The sequence below is a fragment of the Oncorhynchus gorbuscha genome, linkage group LG03, assembly GCF_021184085.1.
Source record: "Oncorhynchus gorbuscha isolate QuinsamMale2020 ecotype Even-year linkage group LG03, OgorEven_v1.0, whole genome shotgun sequence".
Taxonomy (NCBI): Eukaryota; Metazoa; Chordata; class Actinopteri; order Salmoniformes; family Salmonidae; genus Oncorhynchus; species Oncorhynchus gorbuscha.
Window position 1 is genome coordinate 53,006,921 of NC_060175.1, and position 21,818 is coordinate 53,028,738.

Consider the following 21,818-nt stretch of genomic DNA (forward strand, 5'->3'; position numbering starts at 1 on the left):
CACAGCTGTTTATGTCACAGGGGTCATATTCATTGATTTGACCAAGGCCTTTGGTCTAGTTGGTATCTCATTCTCTTAGATAATCTGAACACACTTGGGGTTTGCCCAAAGGCTTTTGGAAATGGTTTTCTAGGTAACAATAGAAATCAGTGTTACAAAAGGAGGGCATTAAGTTCAATCACCGGGAAATATAATTCACGGGTGTGCCGTTCGTTTCAATACTTGGACCATTGTTATTCTTCATGGCTGTGAACTGTGCATTAACACAAATGTTCCCTTGTGACAGTGTGCCATAAACATAACATACATGTCCACCAAAGACATATCTTTGTCAGTCTTTGGCATGTGAATCCTCAGTCCTCCAACCACTTCTCTCCAGTGCACCAAATCACATTTAAACATAGTTGAAAACCCTTTAACAGAAATGTCACTGGGTCAGGGCCTCAGGTGAGTGTGATTATAAGGTTTTCGTGTCACTTTTCTGTCTCTCAAGCAGACCATGGTGGGGTGGGGGTGGGGGTGGGGAGGCAGACACCCAAGGCTGGACAGTCAGTGGCAGCTAAATTTGGGAGAGAGGGGATCAGGTTCCCTCTCTGAACGCACATGATCCTGCCCCAGTTACTCGAGCTGTGTCCCCCTCTCATACTGTCCCACTCACTCAAAGACCTCATACACTCACGCAGCGATTTCAGACACTTAGACCAGCGCTTCGTCACGCAGACTTTATCAGCGCTTTTATTGCCACAGGTTATCCCATTGTGTCTCTCTTTGTCTGGGCTGAATCTCCACCGTCCGCTCTGGGACTTGGCTTGGCTCTACCGTCTCTCAACCCCTCCCCCCTACAGCACCCGGAGGGTGGGACAGACTTCTTGCTGACCCACAATGTTTCTGGTTCTTGTTGTGACGCCGGAACTAAGGGAGTTCTTGGCCAGAGCAAGGGGTGGAGCTGTCCGCCTCATCAAGGTGCGGATCCAGGATGGTGAGTAACCCAGGGGACAGCGGTTGGGCAGGAGGGAGGGATCTTGGCAGGACAGGTGGGATCTTGGTCTGGCAGAGTTGACATAAGATTTATATTAAATTGATAACTTTAATTATTTCACCTATTATGTGATTAAATTGTTCTAACTGTGTGTTTGTATCAGGATGTGTGTATTTGTGAAGGTGTGTGTGAGAGTTAACCCAAAAATCAAATCAAATTTTATTTGTCACATGCGCCAAATACAACAGGTGTAGACTTTACCGTGAAAGGCTTACTTACAGGCCCTTCCCAATGATGCAGAGTTAAAAATAGTAACTCAATAAAATACACAAGAATGAAGCTATATACAGGAAGTACCATATCACTGTGCAGGGGTACAAGGTATTTGAGGTAGATGTGTACATAAAGGCAGTGTAAAGTGACGAGGCATCAGGATAGATAATAATAACAGTAAAAGAAAGAACAGCAGCCGCGTGTGCGGTGTCGTTATGCGTGTGTGCGCGTGCATGCAGTGTGTGTGTGTGACTTTGTGTGAGAGTGTCAGTGTAGTGTGTGCGAGTGTATAGTATTGTGAGTGTGCATAGGTAGGGTCAATACAGATAGACGGGTAACCATTTGATTAACAATATAGCTGTCTAATGGCTTTGGGGTAGAAGCTGTCTGTGAGCCTTCTGGTCCGACAGATGATGCTCTGGTACTGTATGCCCGAAGGTAGCAGAGTGAACAGTCTTTGGCTTGGGTGGCTGAAGGCTTTGTCCATTTTTTAGGCCTTCCTCTGACACCGCCTGGTATGTCGTTTGTTGTTCTGCTGTTCAGTCCCTTGATTGTGTGGATGCTGCTAATGGAGAAAACATTTCTCAATGTGTTGGGTAACTGAGGCCACATGTGTTTGGTCAGATGATGCATTCAGTCTGATGAAAGGGATTGCAAGAGAGACTGACAGCTTTACTCAACTTTGTAATGGTTGGCATGTTGTCAAGGTTTATATGATCCAATTGAGATATGAAGTTACATTGAACTCTCATTCGAAAGGGTTATGGAAAATATGACCGGAGTCCTCATTGGACTCACTGTCGAATGATGCCAATGACAAAACCTGTTGATTGCACCTCAGCACCTGAGGTGCAATCAATAAATATAACATTCATTAGTCATCATGATTTGTTTTCCAATAAGAATGACACAGTAGTTAGTGCAGCTGTTCATTAGCTGTGTGAAAGGCATTCATGCTATGTGCCAGACTGTGCATGTGTGAAACAGACCATGAGGCAACAGGACATTTCATGATGTACATCTGGGATGTTTACATCTTGTTTGGAACATCTTGTCTGGGCCTACTGACACTCTATCTGGGCCATTTGTCATATTGTAGTAATCTGAGACTTTCTGACTGATATGGATGTGGTGACTGGCTCTTTTTGGGTTGTCTCTGGGTAGTTTAAGGGCCGTGTCTAAACTCTGATGTCTGGGCCTGTTTCCAGGAGGCCTATGGGCCAACAGTCAGGCAAGTATTTTTTATTTATTTTTATTCCACCTTTATTTAACTAGGCAAGTCAGTTAAGAACAAATTCTTATTTACAATTACAGCCAAACCTGGGGTGGCAGGGTAGCCTAGTGGTTAGAGCGTTGGACTAGTAACCGGAATGGTTGCAAGTTCAAACCCCCGAGCTGACAAGGTACAAATCCATCGTTCTGCCCCTGGCAGTTAACCCACTGTTCCTTGGTCGTCATTGAAAATAAGAATTTGTTCTTAACTGTCTTGCCTGGTTGAATAAAAACATGTTGTTTTTTTTAAATCTAAAGATTAGATAAACCCTCTCAAACTTTTTCAGCTAGTTGGCTGTCAAAATTGCACTGATAAACGATGGAGAACTGTAGCCTCCTCATCTTTCTGCAGCTTGCCTGCCAATACATGCCTGTCACAACCAAGCACCCAAGCTAACTGGCTAAAGTTGGCTCGTTTGCTAGCTAGCTACATCCACACACAAATGAGAGAACAGCTCACTCTGGCTATTTTACCCGTAGCAGAGCTGGTTAAATCAAATCAAATTTATTTATATAGCCCTTCGTACATCAGCTGATATCTCAAAGTGCTGTACAGAAACCCAGCCTAAAACCCCAAACAGCAAGCAATGCAGGTGTAGAAGCACGGTGGCTAGGAAAAACTCCCTAGAAAGGCCAAAACCTAGGAAGAAACCTAGAGAGCAACCAGGCTATGTGGGGTGGCCAGTCCTCTTCTGGCTGTGCCGGGTGGAGATTATAACAGAACATGGCCAAGATGTTAAAATGTTCATAAATGACCAGCATGGTCGAATAATAATAAGGCAGAACAGTTGAAACTGGAGCAGCAGCACGGCCAGGTGGACTGGGGACAGCAAGGAGTCATCATGTCAGGTAGTCCTGGGGCATGGTCCTAGGGCTCAGGTCCTCCGAGAGAGAGAAAGAAAGAGAGAAGGAGAGAATTAGAGAACGCACACTTAGATTCACACAGGACACCGAATAGTACAGGAGAAGTACTCCAGATATAACAAACTGACCCTAGCCCCCCAACACAAACTACTGCTGCATAAATACTGGAGGCTGAGACAGTTAGGCTGTTTACATGTTATCTGGAACGTTCTTGACTAACTATTACTTTTTGCCTACGTTTACTGACACTGGTCATATTCAGTGGGTGTTGCGCATTCGTAAATTGATAAGTACTTTGGCACACTCAGACAAGAGTGCTCTGATATCGGAGTAGACAGCCAGAGTGAATTTGCGAACACAAGAGATATGCTAACTGGATAACAGTAGCTCAAGTTCTTGCTAGCTAACCAAATGACAACTGCATCTCTAGCTGTGTATAGCCACCGAAAAACTACACGAGGGAGAAAAGTTAGTCACTCACCCACTCCTCCAATGGCATGACATGACATCCTCCTAGCAGCTAGCCAGCTCGCTATCATTAGGCTCCATGTTTTTAGCTTGCTGCATAAATAGATACGCTAGCCTATTAGCTACGTTATGACTGACTTGTGATCATTGCCCTTGCATTGCCCTTGTTTTACTGTATTGACATTCCCATCCTTAGTTACATTTTATTTTTTTGTCCAGATTACTGAGTCATTGAAACTGAAACAGTGCATCCCGAATGGACATCACAAATAGCCTAAGCAACACTTCAGAATAAACTTTTTCAATACCATGCACCCATTGTTTCCTTAGTTAGCATTTACTGGTAGATATAATAAATTGAAATGTCTTTCCTACCCTACCCGCTACTGATGTCATTCTTCTGTGAGCTGCTTCATACCAAAACCAGTTGAGAGCCGCATGCTCTTGCTGCCTGGAGATGATGTTCCACTGAAACTAGGCTGTGTGCTGCGGAATATATTTCACAGGCTTTGCGATTGTGTAGGCTACTTTGTGCATGAATTCTCTACTGTACTACATCATGGATAAGTTGTATACCTCTACTCAGTTGTTATTTTAGCATGTAAATCTCGGTGGGGCAAACTCAAAAATAAATGTTTTAGATGCATGCCCGGCAAAGCCACAACAATAAACAATAGATTCATTGCACTGTAATGGTGACAAACGGTGGCCACAAACTGTTTTGGCCTGCACATAAAGCTGTCCAAACTGCAGTCTCAACAGCAGTCCCAATAATATACCACAGCTGCACCTGGATATCAGCGGAGCCTTGTCTGACAGCGAAACATTAAATTCAACCTCATTTACTGCATTTAACAAAACACGGCTGACATGGCTGACTTGCTTAAACAAATGTGGTTTCTACTGACAATTGAGATGTACAAACTATGGCATAAGGGGACGAAAAGTGGATAAGAGGCAATCTGTAATTTTGATTAAGACATTAATGAGCCAGATAGGATGGACTTGGTCAATTTAACTATATTTTCAGCACTTTTGAAATGTACAATGACAGAATTCGGAACATGGGCCTTTCTTACAGTATTCTCCCTGTACACCAAGTCAGAACCGTAGGATAAATAGATTTGATTATTACATTTCTCTAAAACAGGCTATAGGCTACATGTGCACCACCAAGTAAGAACAGCAAGCTATGGGGGCAAAGGGACCAGATTATTAGGTAGAGGCACATGGGATACTAACAGCTTACTACACAACATACACTTAGTATTATTATTTTTTGCTACAGTATACATATCTCCTTGGAATATTATATAATTTATGCAGCAGCATTGAATACATTTTTGGATTTACCTTGTTGTGCTGTGCTCACTTGAACAAGAAAGTGGCGCGGCGGTCCTTCGTGGGCATTGTTTGTCATCAAACTTTGTCATCAAAGTCTGGCATTCAACTGGGAACATGGAAAAGAAACAAGGTCGAATCATGATGACGTCAGTGATCTTCAGGTCAGAGCTCTTGAAAGAGGCCCAGGTTCCCGACTCAGCAATTCCGAGTTGGATGACCGTTCAAAACTTATATTCCTATTCAGAGCTCATTTTTTTCAGAGTTCTCAGTTGTCTTGAACTCACTGAAGTCTGAGATTTCCCATTTCTAAGTTTCCAGTTGTTTTGAGTGTGGCAGAAGTCATCCTGGATTGACAGCATGGCCAATGTTAAATCTTTATCCTTTTAAGCTTGGAAAAGAGACCCTTAAACCCAGGCTTGGACCCAACACCCACTCCACTGAATAGAAGGCTAGTGATTGCTTTGCAATGCTTGCAGTTAGCCACTGATTCATTCCAAACCACTCATTGTTGATTTTTTTATTTCAAACTTGTTGTGTAATGTTGATGTCCAATGGCCGGTGAGCACTGATACGTTTTATTATTCATTTCTCTTCATTATTTATCTTCATATGACAAGGATTGAAAAGGATTTGCCAGTAGATTGTCAACTTGATTCATGATGATGACTGCTAGCTAGCTAGATAAGATTTTGAAAATATGATGTTGACATGATCAGTCCAATCAAATCACTGTAGATATAACATGATTTGACGTCATTTTATCTGTGGCGAATGACCTTGAGCCTTCTTAGATGGACACTTCTAATGTAACTCTATGGTATCACCTAAGGGGCTAAAATTTGTTAGCTCTACCCGTAGATTTTGTGGTGAATACGTGTCCCCATGACTGACAGAACACTGAGCCAATCACGGCGCAACTAGAGAACATTACCAACCCCTACGCTCTGTATTTTCCTCTGGCTGCCCCACCCCCACAGAAAGCACTGAGCTAGGCTAAAACACCTGCATTTTGGAGCTGCCTTACTAAAGAAAGCAACAAAAAAACAAGTTTGTATGTGGCTTTATTAGCTCAATTACTATTACATTTTTAAAAATATTGTTTGCAAACTGATATGTGACACGTATTAATGCCAAAATAACATGCAAAACGATCTCTGCCCCGAATGATGGGTTGCCACTGTCTCTACTACACTATTTTGAGAAACACCAGTAGGGATTAAGAAGTGCCCACTGAAAAACAATTGGGTATACAGTGTATACCTGCCTATACCCTCCACTACACCACTGGCCCTTTGGGTTTTACAACAAGTGCATTCTCCTACATGAGTGAGCTGGTATTATGGTTGCTGTCCTTTCAGTATCACCAACCTGTCACACATTGAAGGCCTATAGGTTCACCACTGCGCAAACATGTCTGTAATAGATTAATCTTTCAATAAGTGTATATATTTGACCTGGCGAAGCAGTTTTATGAGCTGACTGAATGGAAGATGATAATTGAGTTTTTTTCTCCACTGGTTTCAGGAAGACATGATGTGTCCTCACTGTCCGTGACCGATTTAAGACCAAGCACAAATGTATTCGACACCGAGACAAGCCCGAGACACTCAATATGTGGTCTCGAGACTGGACTCGAGATCTCGAGTCCTACAACACTGATCCTTAGTAGCTGGTCACTCAATACTATCCTCTCAGCAACTCTCAGTAATATGACAAAATAAGTGTGTGTGTATGTGTGTGTAAAAGTCCGTACAAGGATAGTAAAACAAGGAAAATTCTACCTCATGGGGACATTTCCCACGTCCCCATGAGGACAAAGGGTATTTTTAGTTTAGGGTTAGTTTAGGGTTAAAATAACGATTTAGTGTTTGGGTCAGGGGTTAGGGAAACTAGGATTTTGAATGGAAATACATTTTAGGTCCCCATGAGGATAGAAGAACAAAACGTGCGTGTGTGTGACTGGCTGATGGAAAGTATGTGTCTGTGCTGATAGTTGGAATGCGTTGGGGCTCAGAATAGCAACTGCAGTGATAGATGGTCAAGAAATCCCCCTGCACCCCTCAAGGACATTGGACTTTTGGTCTATGTATGTATGCAGGTTTAAGAATGGGCATGTGTGCACTTGCCTTCATGTTTTGATCATCTGTTTGTGGTTGGATGTCGTTAAGTTGTTCTTTGCGAGTGTGTGTGTGCGCATCTCGTCTGTGACCTCATTTGATAGTCCTAGCAATTAGTGAAAGATTTCTAGTAAATTGCACCAACGCATCACATTTTAAACACAGAAGCTCCTCTGTCGTTGTGCCTGCCAAACCAAGTGACCCTGGATCATTTCATGACACTCTTTTCAGATGTTATAAACATTATTGAGAGAGGATTTGCTAAAACTGCCATCAAGGACAGGACTGCAAGGCTACTGTCAATCAGTGACAGTTTCAACTCAATGGCTGGTCTCCATACACCAGTGAGATTAATACAGATCCCGAGACCTGATGAATAGTTCATTGAGGTGTTGAGGCTAATTTAAGCAAAGTGTTGACAAAAAGCACGAGAGGGGATGTAAGATGAGCCCAGAAGAGTGCATGAAGTGAAATAGATTAAGTGTGTGTGTGTGTGTGTGTGTGTGTGTGTGTGTGTGTGTGTGTGTGTGTGTGTGTGTGTGCGTGCGTGCGTGCGTGCGTGCGTGCGTGCGTGCGTGCGTGCGTGCGTGCGTGCGTGCACGCGTGTAGCTGAATAATAAACGTTGAAGCATGGGTCGAGGTGTGTAATGAGTTGTGCTTTGTTTTTTCAGAACAGCTGGTGCTTGGGGCATTCAGAGAGCCGACACAGAGCTGGGACCAGGACTATGACCACTTCCTACTTCCTCTGCTAGACGACCAGGAGCCTTGCTACATCCTGTACCGCCTCGACTCCCAGAATGCCCAGGGATATGAGTGGATCTTCATCTCCTGGTCTCCTGACCAATCTCCAGTACGTGCAAGTTGCACCTGTGCAACACACACTCTCATGATCACAGCAAACACATTTCACTGATCCATGTGTCATTCACCCATTGATGTCCACTGCAGGTGAGACAGAAGATGCTGTACGCTGCCACCCGTGCCACAGTGAAGAAAGAGTTTGGTGGTGGTCATGTGAAGGATGAGATGTTTGGCACAGTGGAGGTACAGTAGAAGCCATTTGAAACCCCTTTGACGTCCTCTTGGTTATTCTGTCTCACATGACTAATGATGAGGCTAGAACTGTTGGCCCTCGGGCCTTCCCGAAATGACTGACCTCTTATTTTCTCTCACTAGGAGGACATCTGTCTCGAGGGCTACCACCGTCACGTGTCCTCCAGCTCCGGCCCTGCCCCACTCACAGCTGCTGAACAGGAGCTGCGGAGAATCAAAATCAACGAGGTGAGGGGACAAGCATCGCCTACAGTGATGTCGTCAACTCCACAGCTTATTGCAGTCACAGTGTATGTGTACAGTATTCACCCAATGTCTCAGTTTCTAACGATTTGTTGTCGTTACTTTTCTAGGGAAGGGTTAAGCAGGTGAGTTATTATGACATGCATGCTTGTGTCTGTGTGACCATGTGTGTTTTCACAAACTGAGGCCAGAACGGCGAATTCCCCCATTAGTTAAGATAAAGAGGCGCACACATTCCCCTTAAATAATGGCCATGCTTTTTACAGCCACCCTGCATGATTGGCAACTGGGATACAGAAAACTGATAGTCCTAGTATACTAAATACCACCACCCCAAATAATGGAATGTATCAACTTGAACAATTTTGAAAATGATAGTAAACCAAATTCAAGGTGAACATTATTTGAGGGGAATTAATAACTCTAGCCACCTCTGTGGGGCGGGAGAGAGGGAGGGAAAGGGAGAGAGAGAGAGAGAGAGAGAGGGGAGAGAGAGAGGGGGAGAGAGAGGGGGAGGGGGGAGATAGAGAGAGGGAGGGAAAGGGAGAGAGAGAGAGAGATTGAGAGGGGAGAGAGAGAGGGGGAGAGAGAGAGAGAGAGAGAGAGAGAGAGAGAGAGAGAGGGAGAGGGGGGGAGATGGAGAGAGAGAGCCTTACACACCCATGTGTTGTGTAGGTATGTGAACACTACCATGTTTTATTCTGTGCCTGACCTTGGTCACCCTGCATTTTCATTCAAGCAATGAGGTGGGTGTCTCATTTAATGTGTATGCTGCTCCCTGCAGGTGAAAACAGAGACCAGTGTGGAGAGTAAGCACCAAACACTGCAGGGCCTTGCTTTCCCACTGCAGGAGGAAGCCAAACAGGCACTACAACAACTTGCACAGAAAGGCATCAACTACATACAGCTGGTGAGCCATATATATATGCCATTAGCCAACCAAATACAAATTATTGATATCTCTAGCGGCCACATTCTCACCATGACTGACCAATGTATTCTGACCCAAAGCACACTGACTGAGCCATACACAGTCATCTCAGTGTTAGCTGTGTAATATTTGTGTGTTGCAGAAGTTGGACACAGAGAAAGAGACTATAGAGCTGGTCCATTCTGACCCGACAGAGACCCGTGAGCTGCCTTGCAGGGTTCCCACGGACACGCCCAGATATCACTTCTTCCTCTATAAACACTCTCACGAAGGGGACTACTTGGAATCTGTTGGTCAGTCTGTTATCGATCATCTCTCTCTCTCTCTCTCTCTCTCTCTCTCTCTCTCTCTCTCTCTCTCTCTCTCTCTCTCTCTCAATTACATACAAATAAAATGGTGCACTATTATAATGTCACAGCATCTAAAGGCTTGTGTGGGGGATGAGACCAACGTAAATAACACAGAATTCCTGAAAAGACAATAAAATGCCTTTGCATGGAGTCATTCAGAGTTCACTCTGTCCAGATACAAGTAACCACAGAGATCATACATCAATATAGATAGCATCAGAGTTATCCTCAGTGAACAAATTTCACATAGATACCAAACATGGATACTATCGTATTGTTCTATCACACATTCAATAGTCAGTCCTCTGGCGACTGTAACAGAGTGATACATTTTGGCCCCTCAGAGGGGGAAGGGCTGACTAGTCCTTGGGCATTGTCCTTTGTGCTTTCCTTGTTCTGGACCATTTGACATGCAACTCCAGGTGACAGAGAGGGCATCAATGAGGGCCAATCCTACAGCTGGTCCAATCTCCTACTAGATTGCCAAAATATATCTCGGTTGTTCCATGTCATTTCTGCAAGCCATGACACCCACCATCTCAGATTGTTCTGAAATTGTTTCTGTAGTTAGAAACGGATGTGATTAGCATTACTGCAGCATTATTTTGTTGAAATAAAGTTTTTTCTTTGAGAAATGAAGGTAATTGATTGCACCCAAATTGGAAATTTTAGTTCATAAGATTTATATCATATTGAATAAATATAGTACCTAACATCCGATTTGGACCCAGCTTTTGTCTAACAACGAGTTAGACATGAGGAATCATAAGATGTGGTCAAAAGCCACCCATAGGCCCACCACACCCCACGACAATCCCACTCAACAATTAAACTCACGTCCCTTTTTCAAGACCCTGTCTTTCAAAGATAATTTGTAAAAATCCAAAATAACTTCACAGATCTTCATTGTAAAGGGTTTAAACGCTGTTTCCCATGCTTGTTCAATGAACCATAAACAATTCATGAACATGCACCTGTGGAATGGTTGTTAAGACACTGACAGCTTACAGACGGTAGGCGATTGAGGTCACAGTGATGAAAACTTTAGGACACTAAGGAGGCCTTTCTACTGACTCTGAAAAACACCAAAGGAAAGACGCCCAGGATCCCTGCTCATCTGCGTGAACGTGCCTTAGGCATGCTGCAAGGAGGCATGAGGACTGCAGATGTGTCCAGGGAAATACATTGCAATGTCTGTAATGTGAGATGCCTACAGGGAGACAGGACGGACAGCTGATCGTCCTCGCAGTGGCAGACAATGTGTAACAACACCTGCACAGGATCGGTACATCTGAACATCACACCTGCGGGACAGGTACAGGATGGCAACAACAACTGCCCGAGTTACACCAGGAATGCACAATCTCTCCATCAGTGCTCAGACTGTCCGCAATAGGCTGAGAGAGGCTGGACTGAGGGTTTGTAGGCCTGTTGTAAGACAGGTTCTCACCAGATATCACCGGCAACAACGTCGCCTATGGGCACAAACCCACCGACGCTGGACCAGACAGGACTGGCAAAAGGTGCTCTTCACTGACGAGTCGCGGTTTTGTCTCACCAGGGGTGATGGTCGGATTCAAATTTATCGTCGAAGGAATGAGCGTTAAACTGAGGCCTGTACTCTGGAGCGGGATCGATTTGGAGGTGGAGGGTCTGTCATGGTCTGGGGCGGCGTGTCACAGCATCATCGGACTGAGCTTGTTGTCATTGCTGGCAATCTCCACGCTGTGCGTTACAGGGAAGATATCCTCCTCCCTCATGTGGATCCCTTCCTGCAGGCTCATCTTGACATGACCTTCCAGCAATGCAATGCCACCAGCCATACTGCTCGTTCTGTGCGTGATTTCCTGCAAGACAGGACTGTCAGTGTTCTGCCATGGCCAGCGAAGAGCCCGGATCTCAATCCCATTGAGCACGTCTGGGACCTGTTGGATCGGAGGGTGAGGGCTAGGGCAATTCCGCCCATAAATGTCCGGGAACTTGCAGGTGCATGAGGAGGAGATGCTTAATGCAGCTGGTGGCCACACCAGATACTTACTGTTCCTTTTGATTTTGACCGCCCCCTTTGTTCAGGGACATATTATTCAATTTATGTTAGTCACATGTCTGTGGAACTTGTTCAGTTTATGTCTCAGTTTTTGAATTTTGTTATGTTCAGACAAATATTTACACATGTTAAGTTTGTTGAAAATAAACACAGTTGACAGTGAGAGGACGTTTCTTTTTTTGCTGAGTTTAGTATATAGTATCAGTTCTACAAGTAGTATGCAGCTGCAGCTTGGAGTACTGTTTTTCCATCCCATGTAATGTATTCTCAGTGAATTTTGTGATGCTTTTTTTCCCTGTTTAGAGAAATTAGACATTGAAGTTGTTAGGTGTATGTCCCATCGTACATCCTGATATTAACAGGTTCTGACCACTAGGTGGTGCTGTTCCTGCAATTAGGTATTAAGGGATAGTTCACCCAAATTACAAAATTACATATTGGGTTCCTTACCCTGTAAGCAGTCTATAGACAAGGTATGACAGCAACCCATGTTTTTGGTTTTGTTTACCTTGTGTGAATGTCCTTGTCTATCAGTGAATCTGTCTTTTGTTTTGTGTTTTTTGTGGATCCCAAGGGAGAGTAGCTGCAAAAGCTAATGGGGATCAAAACCTTTTAGTATTCGTGGCACAAATCCAATGCAAGTGAATGGTATCTATAATAGCATTTTCGTGCTTCATGCCCAAACAATCTATAAGTAACATCATTGAGTTGCTTTAGGATGATTTGGAAATGTTTGAAAATGATAATATATGTGACATCTTGCATTGAATTTGTGACACAAATGCAAAAAATGTCGCATTTGAAACCAAGGGTTAGAACCCAAATTATTTTCCTATCATTTCGTTCTGAGCAGAACAATTCGGTGTCAACTCTGTTTCTTGTGCTTTTTGAGGTGGAACGACCCATCTTTTCCTTGCCTTCTTTCTCTTCCTCTCAGTGTTCATCTACTCCATGCCAGGGTACAGCTGTAGCATTAAGGAGCGGATGCTGTACTCCAGTTGTAAGAGTCGACTGTTGGATGAGGTGGAGAAGGATTACCATCTGGAGGTTGCCAAGAAGGTAATCCTCTGAAATGCACATATTGTACACACAATAGGGTCTTTGTGTTTTCACAATACTGCTCTGTGTCTGTGTGGAAGTGTGCATTTACTCTGTGTTATTGTCTGTTTACAGATGGAGATTGACAGTGGGGATGAGTTGACAGAGGAGTTCCTGTATGATGAGGTCCATCCAAAGCAGCAGGCTTTCAAGCAGGCCTTCGCCAAGCCTCGTGGCCCAGCAGGGAAGAGAGGCAACAAGCGTCTCATCAAGGGCCCAGCGACTAGGGAGAGCAGGCCGGAGAGCTAGAGAGAGGGACAGAGGTCGTCTCGGCAGCCCTTCCCTGAATCCTCCTCCTGTTGCCACGTCCTCTGGCAGCTTGTTTGGCCACGAAGAAGGAAAAGGAGAAGAACATGGAGGGATTTCTGTCATTTTTTATTTCCCCCTGCCTTAGCTTGTGTTTTAACAATGTGTCAATAATGTATGTGCTATTCATGAACATCAACTATAGCAATGGTTCCCAAACTGTGGGGGGAGCGAAAGGTCAGCATGGGGAAGAAGAGGGGTCGGCAGAGGGAACTCACTCCGGCTTTCAACTTACTCCAAACTTACTCTGCAGTTTCGATATTGGGTAGTGCATCAGCAGAATGTGTAGAATTGCAGGAAATTTGTTTTAAAATGGCAACATTTTCTCTGCATCCCATAACAAAAAGTATAGAATTATGGGAAATAAGCTTTAAACCTACAAAATTTCATGAACATTGCTTGTGCCCATAGAAATAGATGCGGCTTGCTTGTACAATGGGGGGGGGGGGGGGGGGGGGGGGAGGGGTGTTACCCAGTAAAAAAGTTTGGAAAACCCTAAACTATAGGATAAAACTAAGGATTTCACTTGATTTTTCTGAATATCTTTCCGTGTCACTCTTAAACACAACATCCTACACGTACACACAGATGGATAGACAGATGGACTGACAGAAATTAAAGGCCAGTGGGTGGTCTTACAGATACCTCAGCTGAGTTTCTCTATTGCTAATGTCACATACAGAAGAAGCGTGTCTCTCTAATGTATTGTCCATACCTTGCTTGTTGCCACTAAATGTTTTGTATCAAACACGTTTTTATAAACAGATGATACTAATGAGAGGAATGCCAAATAAAATATAGTTTTTTTCTTCTGTATGTTGTGTCATAAAAAATACAGCACAAATTGCATGGGCCAGATGATGCATTATAGCCTCTTGTTGCATCTACGGCCACGCAGAGGGGACAGAGAGGACACGTCTCTAGCAGTGTTCCCGACAAGACTATTGCAGGCCGCAGCACTAGTCCAGCCTGTTGAGGCAGCGAATGGCCGTCCTTTAACATAAGCACAGGCGATCAACATGTGCAGGCAGTCATGTATAGTTACCACAGAGCAGATTCCCTGTCATTATGAGTTCCTTCTTAATTGAATTCGCAAGTAGCCTATTAGTAATCTACACATGCCTTTGAGAGCACGCAAATTAAAAGACCAGCTGATAGCCGCTGTTCATACATTTACACTAGGTCAAGTTTCGTAAAGGCAACTCAAACATCTATATATCACATGATGACATATTGACCGATTACACATGACACGTGTTGGTTGTTAACATTACATCCTGGTTCTTCACTGGTCCTGGGGACACACATTTCCAGTTCAGTAATAACACACCTGATTCAATTAGTAAGCCTTAGGTAAGACCAGGCAGGAAGAAGAACTCAATGACTGTTTACAACAGTTTGTTTCAAAGCTTACTCTACCGAACAAATAACCAACCAAATCACTGTGGTAAATGAATGTCAGGGCAAACCTAAAATCACATTTGTTTTTTTGTTCTCGTATTTCCAGCAGACAATGGGCAACTTTTTGGAACACAGTCGAGGTCTCAACTTGCTCTTGAGAGTTAAAATAGTAGAATACACAAGGTGCAATTTCGAAATCTGGTTGTGCATCAGGTCCGGCTGTGGGTATGCAGACCCACGAGCCACTGTGGCCCTTCATGATGAGTTCATATTTCTTGTGACCCCCACCTCCATCAATGTTGCCCATCCCTGATCTACACTGAACATAAATAGAAACATATGTTAAGTGTTAGTCCCATGTTTCATGAACTGAAATAAAAGATCCCAGAAATGTGTTTACATCCCTGTTAGCGAGATTTTCTCCTTTGCCAAGATAATCCATCCACCTGTAAGGTGTGGCATATCAAGAAGCTGATTAAAACGCATGATCACTACACAGATGCACCTTGTGCTGGGAACAATAAAAGGCCACTCTAAAATGGGCAGTTTTTGTCACCCAACACAATGCCACAGAATGTCCTAGGGAGTGTGCAATTGGCATGCTGACTGCAGGAATGTCCACCAGAGCTGTTGCCAGAGAATTGAATGTTAATTGTTCTACCTTAAGCTACCTTCAATGTCATTTTGGAGAATTTGGAAGTACGTCCAACCGGCCTCACAACTGCAGACCACGTGTAATCACGTCACCCCAGGACCTCAACATCTGACTTCTTCACCTGAGGGACATCTGAGACCAGCCACCTGGACAGCTGATGAAATTTTGGATTTGCACAACCGAATAATTTCTGCACAGGCTGTCAGAAACCGTCTCATGGAAGCTCATCTGTGTGCTTGTTGTCTTCACCAGAATCTTGATCTGACTGCAGTTCGGCGTTGTAACCGACTTCAGTGGTCAAATGCTCACCTTTGATGGCCACTGGCATGCTAGAGAATTGTGCTCTTCATGGATAGAGACAGCAGGAGCGGTAGAGATACTCTGATTGATCGGCTATGAAAAGTCAACTGACATTTACTCCTGAGGTACTGACTGACCTGTTGCACCCTTGACAACCACTGTGATTATTATTATTTGACCCTGCTGGTCATCTATGAACATTTGTTCTGTTATAATCTCCGCCCGGCACAGCCAGAAGAGGACTGGCCACCCCTCATAGCCTGGTTCCTCTCTAGGTTTCTTCCAAGGTTCTGGCCTTTCTAGGGAGTTTTTCCTAGCCACTGTGTTTCTACATCTGCATTGCTTGGCTGGGTTTCTGTACAGCACTTTGTGACATCAGCTGATGTAAGAAGGGCTTTATAAATACATTTGATTGATTGATTGATTGATTGATTGATTGATTGATTGATTGATTGATTGATTGATTGATGGATGAATACCGGTTTCAACTATACTGGGCAGAGCGGTTTGCTGATGTCAACGTTGTGAACAGGGTGCCCCATGGTGACGGTGGGGTTATGGTATGGGCAGGCGTAAGTTACGGGCAACGAATACAATGACATTTTATCGATGACAATTTAAATGCACAGAGATACCGTGACGAAATCCTGAGGCCCATTGTCATGCCATTCATTTACTGCCATCACCTCATGTTTAAGCATGATAATGTACAGCCCTATGTCGCAAGGATCTGTACACAATTCCTGGAGGCTGGAAAAGGTCCCATTTATTCAATTTTTTAAGGCATCTGTGACCAACAGATGCATATCTATATTCCCAGTCATGTGAAATTCATAGATTAGGGTTTAATAAATGTATTTCAATTGACTGATTTCTTTATATGATCTGTAAAATAATTGAAATTGTTGCATGTTGCGTTTATATTTTTGTTCAGTGTATATTATTGGAAATAGCCCAATAGTTCCGCATACCCATTACTCAATTCTCAGAATGAGTAGAGGGCAGGCTGCAGCAGGCCTAGTGGGCGGAGATAAGCGCACCATGATTCTTGGAAAGTAGGGGGAAGGTGCAGTCCGATTCCTGGGAGAGCAGAGCAACAAGCGCAGCAATACCGCAAGGCTATGACATGACTATGAGGAATTTAGACTCGTCACTAGGAATGATCAATTTGTTTGTTTTTTGACACTGGCATTCACTGTAATATATTTCAAAAAATAAAATGTGAAGGTTTGGACTGGAGTTTACAAACTATAACCGGGTCGGTGGCAGCTCCGCATGACGTCAGAGGCGCTGGTGTGCTGGACAGTTCTCAGAATATAATTCTTGGAATTGGCGAATTTTAAAAGCCAAACCCACAGACTTTCCTTCACACGCTTAGAACCCATTCTAGTGGCAACACTCATCGCACTGCTGCTCTGTATTCTATTTGTCTAAATTATACATTTATTATATTGCTTTTGAATTAGTTAATTACAGACCGTCTATTAACATATGGGATATTCGGACACAACTTCTCTATTCACTGAACAGATGCGTGGGACATTCAGAACAAAATAAACACATTCCTTTGTTTCGACCGGCTTTATTTTCGTAAAACCGCTATGGAATTAGACTAGTATGGGATATTGAAGACTCACCATCATGATTCTTTGTGTTCAGAGGTAAGTTCACATTATTTTGTCCCTGTTTGATGGAAAATTACACCATGCTTACATGTTGATATTCAAAACCAAAAGGCAAAGGCAAAAGTGTTTATCTTCGACATAATATGATCTAAAATAATTTATGGTTAGAAAACAGAAAACATACACAATATAGTCAAATAAGATCCATGTGGGTCGTTGTGGTGGCATTTGTGAATAAAAAAATATTTGGGTAGGGTACTTTTTCCCATGCTCAATAAACTAATATTGTAAATATGGTAATATTGTTTTAACAGTAGGAGGAGTAACACCAATGATGGTAATACTAACTATGTTTCCTTCCAACCTTGTTATGCGCGTAAAGAAGTCTACATGTTGGAAAACAAATGTCACGACAGCCCAGATGGAAACAGAAAATGTGTCGGTAAACTTTCCAAATGTCGACAAAACAAAATACGCTTGACAAGGTGGGATCTTTTGTGTTTGTAAAATGAATTCTGCGAGAAATGTCGGTAGAAACGCTTTTTACATTTGAGTCATTTAGCAGACGCTCTTATCAAGAGCGATGAACAGAAGCAATTAGGGTTTTACACATCGACAGACTCTTCGACCTTGTCGGTTCGGGGATTCGGTGGAAACACACCACTGGTGGGGAAATGCGCATCTTTTCTTCATGCGGATTCACATGAAAATGTGGTTCCAATTGTATGGAAACCTCATGAGAACTAATTAAACATTTTAGATTCATTAGGATTTTCTGAAATAGAGGCTTCAAATGCTCGAATCTAAGGTTATCAATCCTTTACAAATCATTTACTGAAGTGATATTAGTAATAACTTTGCTCACAATGCTAGTTCCCTTCCCTTAATTGACTAACACCATGTTACACATTAGACTTAGACACACCAGCACTTATGAAATCCTCAAATGTATGACATAGGCCTGCTAAAAGGATGTGAAGAGCTGATATTTTTCATTAAAGAAGCACTCCAGCTTTTTGGGGATTATTTTCCTGTTGAAAAACAATGTCTCATGTAGAAATACAGTAATGTATACACACTTAAGGGTTAACAAATATGTTTTCAGCAAAATCGTTTTTTTTTAGGCATTTACATTTACATTTAAGTCATTTAGCAGACGCTCTTATCCAGAGCGACTTACAAATTGCACAAGTGCAAACTTCATGGAGTAGGCCATTCAAAGAGATACAAAGAGGTGCCTTCTGATGTCATCGGCCTTTTACATTTACATTACATTTAAGTCATTTAGCAGACGCTCTTATCCAGAGCGACTTACAAACCTTTCCCCCCCACTCCCACTTGTGCCATGTCAGAGGACACCTGGACCGCCTATTGAGATCTGTCTTTTGTTAAGTAAAGTAGGTAATAAATGATCTGAAAAGGAGACTGGACTAAAACTCCTCCCTGGATAAAAGTTTGCCACTGGAGAGAATGCTCAAGGTCCTTGTATATCTTTGTAATGAGTGATGTTCAAGGCGCTAACACCAATGATTATTTTTAAATGTATTTTTTTATAGCCTTCTTTGTTTTTATTGATCGGTACAATATATGAAATAGTTCCGTTCACAGTCTAGCATTCAAAATAATAGATAGATATCTCAAAATCCCCCAAAACATGTCACTACAACTCTACACATCACTACTGAGACAAGCCAATTTGCCTAAGTACTTTAAACAATGCATAAACATAAAGTTTTGCAGTATTAAGGATTTGCAATATGTTTTATCATTGATAAACAGTTCAACATAAACAATATAAAGTGTGTTTTTCTGTGTGGCTCAGTTGGTAGAGCGTGGCGTTAGCAAGGCCAGGGTTGTGGGTTTGATTCCCTGTGCCACCCATATGTAAAATGTATGCACGCAACTGTAAATCGCTTTGGATTAAAGCATCTGCTAAATGCCATATATTATATATCATGGTTGCAAAGGGACGCAAATGCCACCACATTTCAAGCGCGCCCCATATAGAAAGTGTGCATGGCTATTTGTCGTATTCTCATTTGAAGTTGTTTTGTGTAGGCTTGAAAATGTACATGTGGGGATTCATATTATAATACGACCAATTTGAACAGTCCTAACACCTGTTACGGAGCATCGCAATCCATTCACACTCACAGTCTGTGACCATTTGATGTGTGGGCTCTTTGTCTGGCCAATGTTCAAGGGAGGGAGGCAGGCAGCTGTCCGAGATTTAATGTAGAGATTTGAGGTTTTCCAAAGACACCCCTCCCAAATGATGAGCTTTGTGCGTGCAAAAGCGATGCAAAAACAAACAACAAGTGTTAGGACTTATCCTATTACAGGGTAGTGGGAAATGTAATGGAAGGTTAAACGTGTTAGATATACCAGTGTCCCCCCTACTGTTTCCTACACTTCTCCCGTGCTTATTATTGTGGTCTCTTGTTTACAGCCCTAGACCACTGCTGTCTGGTACACCCACAGAGGGCCACCTAGGAATGAGGACAGGGAGCGTCTCCTCCCCTCACTGCATTCACAGCACCTCTCCGCAGTGGGACCCCACTAAAGACCTGCGCACCATCGCCAACAACACATTCTACCTTGATACCTCAGGTAATGCAAAATACAATATTCAAAATGGGAACTCGGTCCAAACCCCCTCATTGTTTCTTGTTGTAATGTTTTTCATAATTGCGTTTCAATTCATCCATCCAACTGTTTACTACAGGCTTATCACTCAAATGTAAACCATTGAATAAGTGAATAACCTTTGACCCAACTCTGCAGGCTGGTACTGGGGAGCCATCACAGCAGGTCAGGCCCATGAAGCTCTGCAGGCAGCGTCAGAAGGGGCCTTTCTGATTCGAGACAGCAGCCATCCCCTGTACATGCTGACCCTGTCTGTTAGGACTGCCCGTGGCCCCACCAGTATACGCATCCAGTACAGTGGAGCCCGGTTTCTGCTAGACTCCAGCTCGCCAGCCCGGCCCAGCCTTCTGTCCTTCCCTGACGTGCCGAGCATGGTGCAGTACTATGTGGGACCAGGGAGGAAGGTGCAGCAGGGGAAGGTGGAGGAAACTCATGGTGGCAAGCCTGCCCAGAGGACAGTTCAGGAGAGCACAGTACTGCTGAAGCTCAAGCGGGCCCTGCACAAGCCCCAGGCCTTCCCCTCCCTACAGCACCTTGCACGCCTCACCATCAACTGCAGCACAGACTGTCCTGACCAACTGCCTCTGCCACGCCCACTGGTGCGCTTCCTGCAGGACTACCCGTTCCAGGTATGAGGGTCCTGTGATCTGCACCCCTGTGGAGGGCAGAGCTGAATTAAACGAAACCGTTCAACTAAATCTCGAGGAGCGCTGTCAGAAATTGGTCCCTGTCAGCTGGAAACCTCATCACTGCACTGGTCAGTAATAATGCCACATCGGACACATGGTTGGTCATGAGACCATGTCTGGGAAAGAACCTTTCAGAAAATGGTGTCTCGTTATTTCTCAGAGGGGGAAGTGGAGTTCTGCGAACCCCGCCGCATGAGGTTCACTGGAAAACAAAACGTGGTGCGAACTGTAGTGTAGCCCCGTGCTATGAGGGATATGCTCCCCACCCTCTTGCTGTGGCAGTGAATTGTTTTCCAGTGAGATGCATTTTCAATGTTTTATTTTGGTCATTTTTTACCCCCCCCCGACTCTGTACATATCCCTTTTTCTATAAAAAATAATCTTCAACATGAGTCCTACTGCTTCTGTCTTCAATGTCCTGTTCTCTTTTGGTGGGTCAATGGCCACAAGAAGCTTTATAAGTGTACATCCACAGGAAAAATATTGGTTGTTATGCAACATCAACGTCTAAAGTTACCTTTATAACAGAAAGCGACTACCCCCCCCCCCCCCCTCCGGTTAAAGTGTGTACCAGAGGAGGCTGGCGGGAGGGCGCTATAGGAGGACGGGCTCATTGTATTCGCTGGGATGGAATCAGTGGAACGGAGTCAAACGTGATTTGAAGTGTTTGACACCGTTCCATTCATTCCGTTCCAGCCATTACAATGAGCCCGTCCTCCTGCAGCTCCTCCACTGGTGTGTACCCAGCCGATCTACGAGGCAGAAGAGGCTGGCTGGATTTGAACGTGCCAGACTGAATCTGAGTCAGTGGGCGAGTCTGCGAGGGAGGGGAATGGGAATCACTTAATTCCTAGAACTATTGCATGCTTCCTGGGAGGGTGAAATTCTGAGAGGGAGGGTTCTAAGAAAAGCCTCTCAGTAATTGCCTTCAGCCTACTGCTCACTCTGACTATCACACTCACTCGCCATGCAAACACACATTAGTACCCACATTAGTGTCCCAGGTATTAGTGTCCCAGGTATAAATGTACGTAACTATGATATGTATTTGGGAGGGTTGGTGAATTTGAACTTTTGTGGGGTTTAGTGTGTGTGTACGTGGCTTGGTGGGGGGGGGGGTGTTAAGTCTGTAGCAGCCTGGCCTGAGGCCAGTGGAA

General features: G+C 43.8%; 2 protein-coding genes across 3 annotated transcripts; both read left to right on the top strand.

Moving 5' to 3' along the window:
• Positions 1–642: 642 nt before the first annotated feature.
• On the top strand, positions 643–13,799 carry LOC124031545 (twinfilin-2-like). Of its 2 annotated transcripts, none has more exons than XM_046342931.1 (9): positions 643–979; positions 7,989–8,167; positions 8,266–8,361; positions 8,494–8,598; positions 8,724–8,738; positions 9,398–9,523; positions 9,687–9,837; positions 12,879–13,000; positions 13,115–13,799. In XM_046342931.1, the coding sequence occupies exons 1-9, from the start codon at positions 883–885 to the stop codon at positions 13,286–13,288; spliced, it is 1,065 nt and encodes a 354-aa protein (XP_046198887.1). In that variant the 5' UTR covers positions 643–882; the 3' UTR covers positions 13,289–13,799. The 2 variants fall into 2 exon arrangements, with proteins under 2 accessions (XP_046198887.1, XP_046198888.1); XM_046342932.1 differs by lacking the exon at positions 643–979 and adding an exon at positions 2,220–2,483.
• A 2,977-nt stretch (positions 13,800–16,776) lies between these two features.
• LOC124020896 (cytokine-inducible SH2-containing protein-like) lies at positions 16,777–21,053 on the top strand. The gene is made up of 3 exons (XM_046336199.1): positions 16,777–17,362; positions 19,776–19,936; positions 20,111–21,053. The coding sequence occupies exons 1-3, from the start codon at positions 17,343–17,345 to the stop codon at positions 20,605–20,607; spliced, it is 678 nt and encodes a 225-aa protein (XP_046192155.1). The 5' UTR covers positions 16,777–17,342; the 3' UTR covers positions 20,608–21,053.
• Positions 21,054–21,818: the final 765 nt, after the last annotated feature.

Coding starts and splice junctions, on each gene's coding strand:
- LOC124031545 (XM_046342931.1), top strand. CDS start 883: ATGTTTCTGGTTCTTGTTGTGACGCCGGAACTAAGGGAGTTCTTGGCC. Junction 8,168..8,265: donor GGTCTCCTGACCAATCTCCA/GTACGTGCAAGT, acceptor TGTCCACTGCAG/GTGAGACAGAAGATGCTGTA. Junction 9,838..12,878: donor GGACTACTTGGAATCTGTTG/GTCAGTCTGTTA, acceptor TCTTCCTCTCAG/TGTTCATCTACTCCATGCCA.
- LOC124020896 (XM_046336199.1), top strand. CDS start 17,343: ATGATTCTTTGTGTTCAGAG. Junction 17,363..19,775: donor ATGATTCTTTGTGTTCAGAG/GTAAGTTCACAT, acceptor TCTTGTTTACAG/CCCTAGACCACTGCTGTCTG. Junction 19,937..20,110: donor ATTCTACCTTGATACCTCAG/GTAATGCAAAAT, acceptor CCAACTCTGCAG/GCTGGTACTGGGGAGCCATC.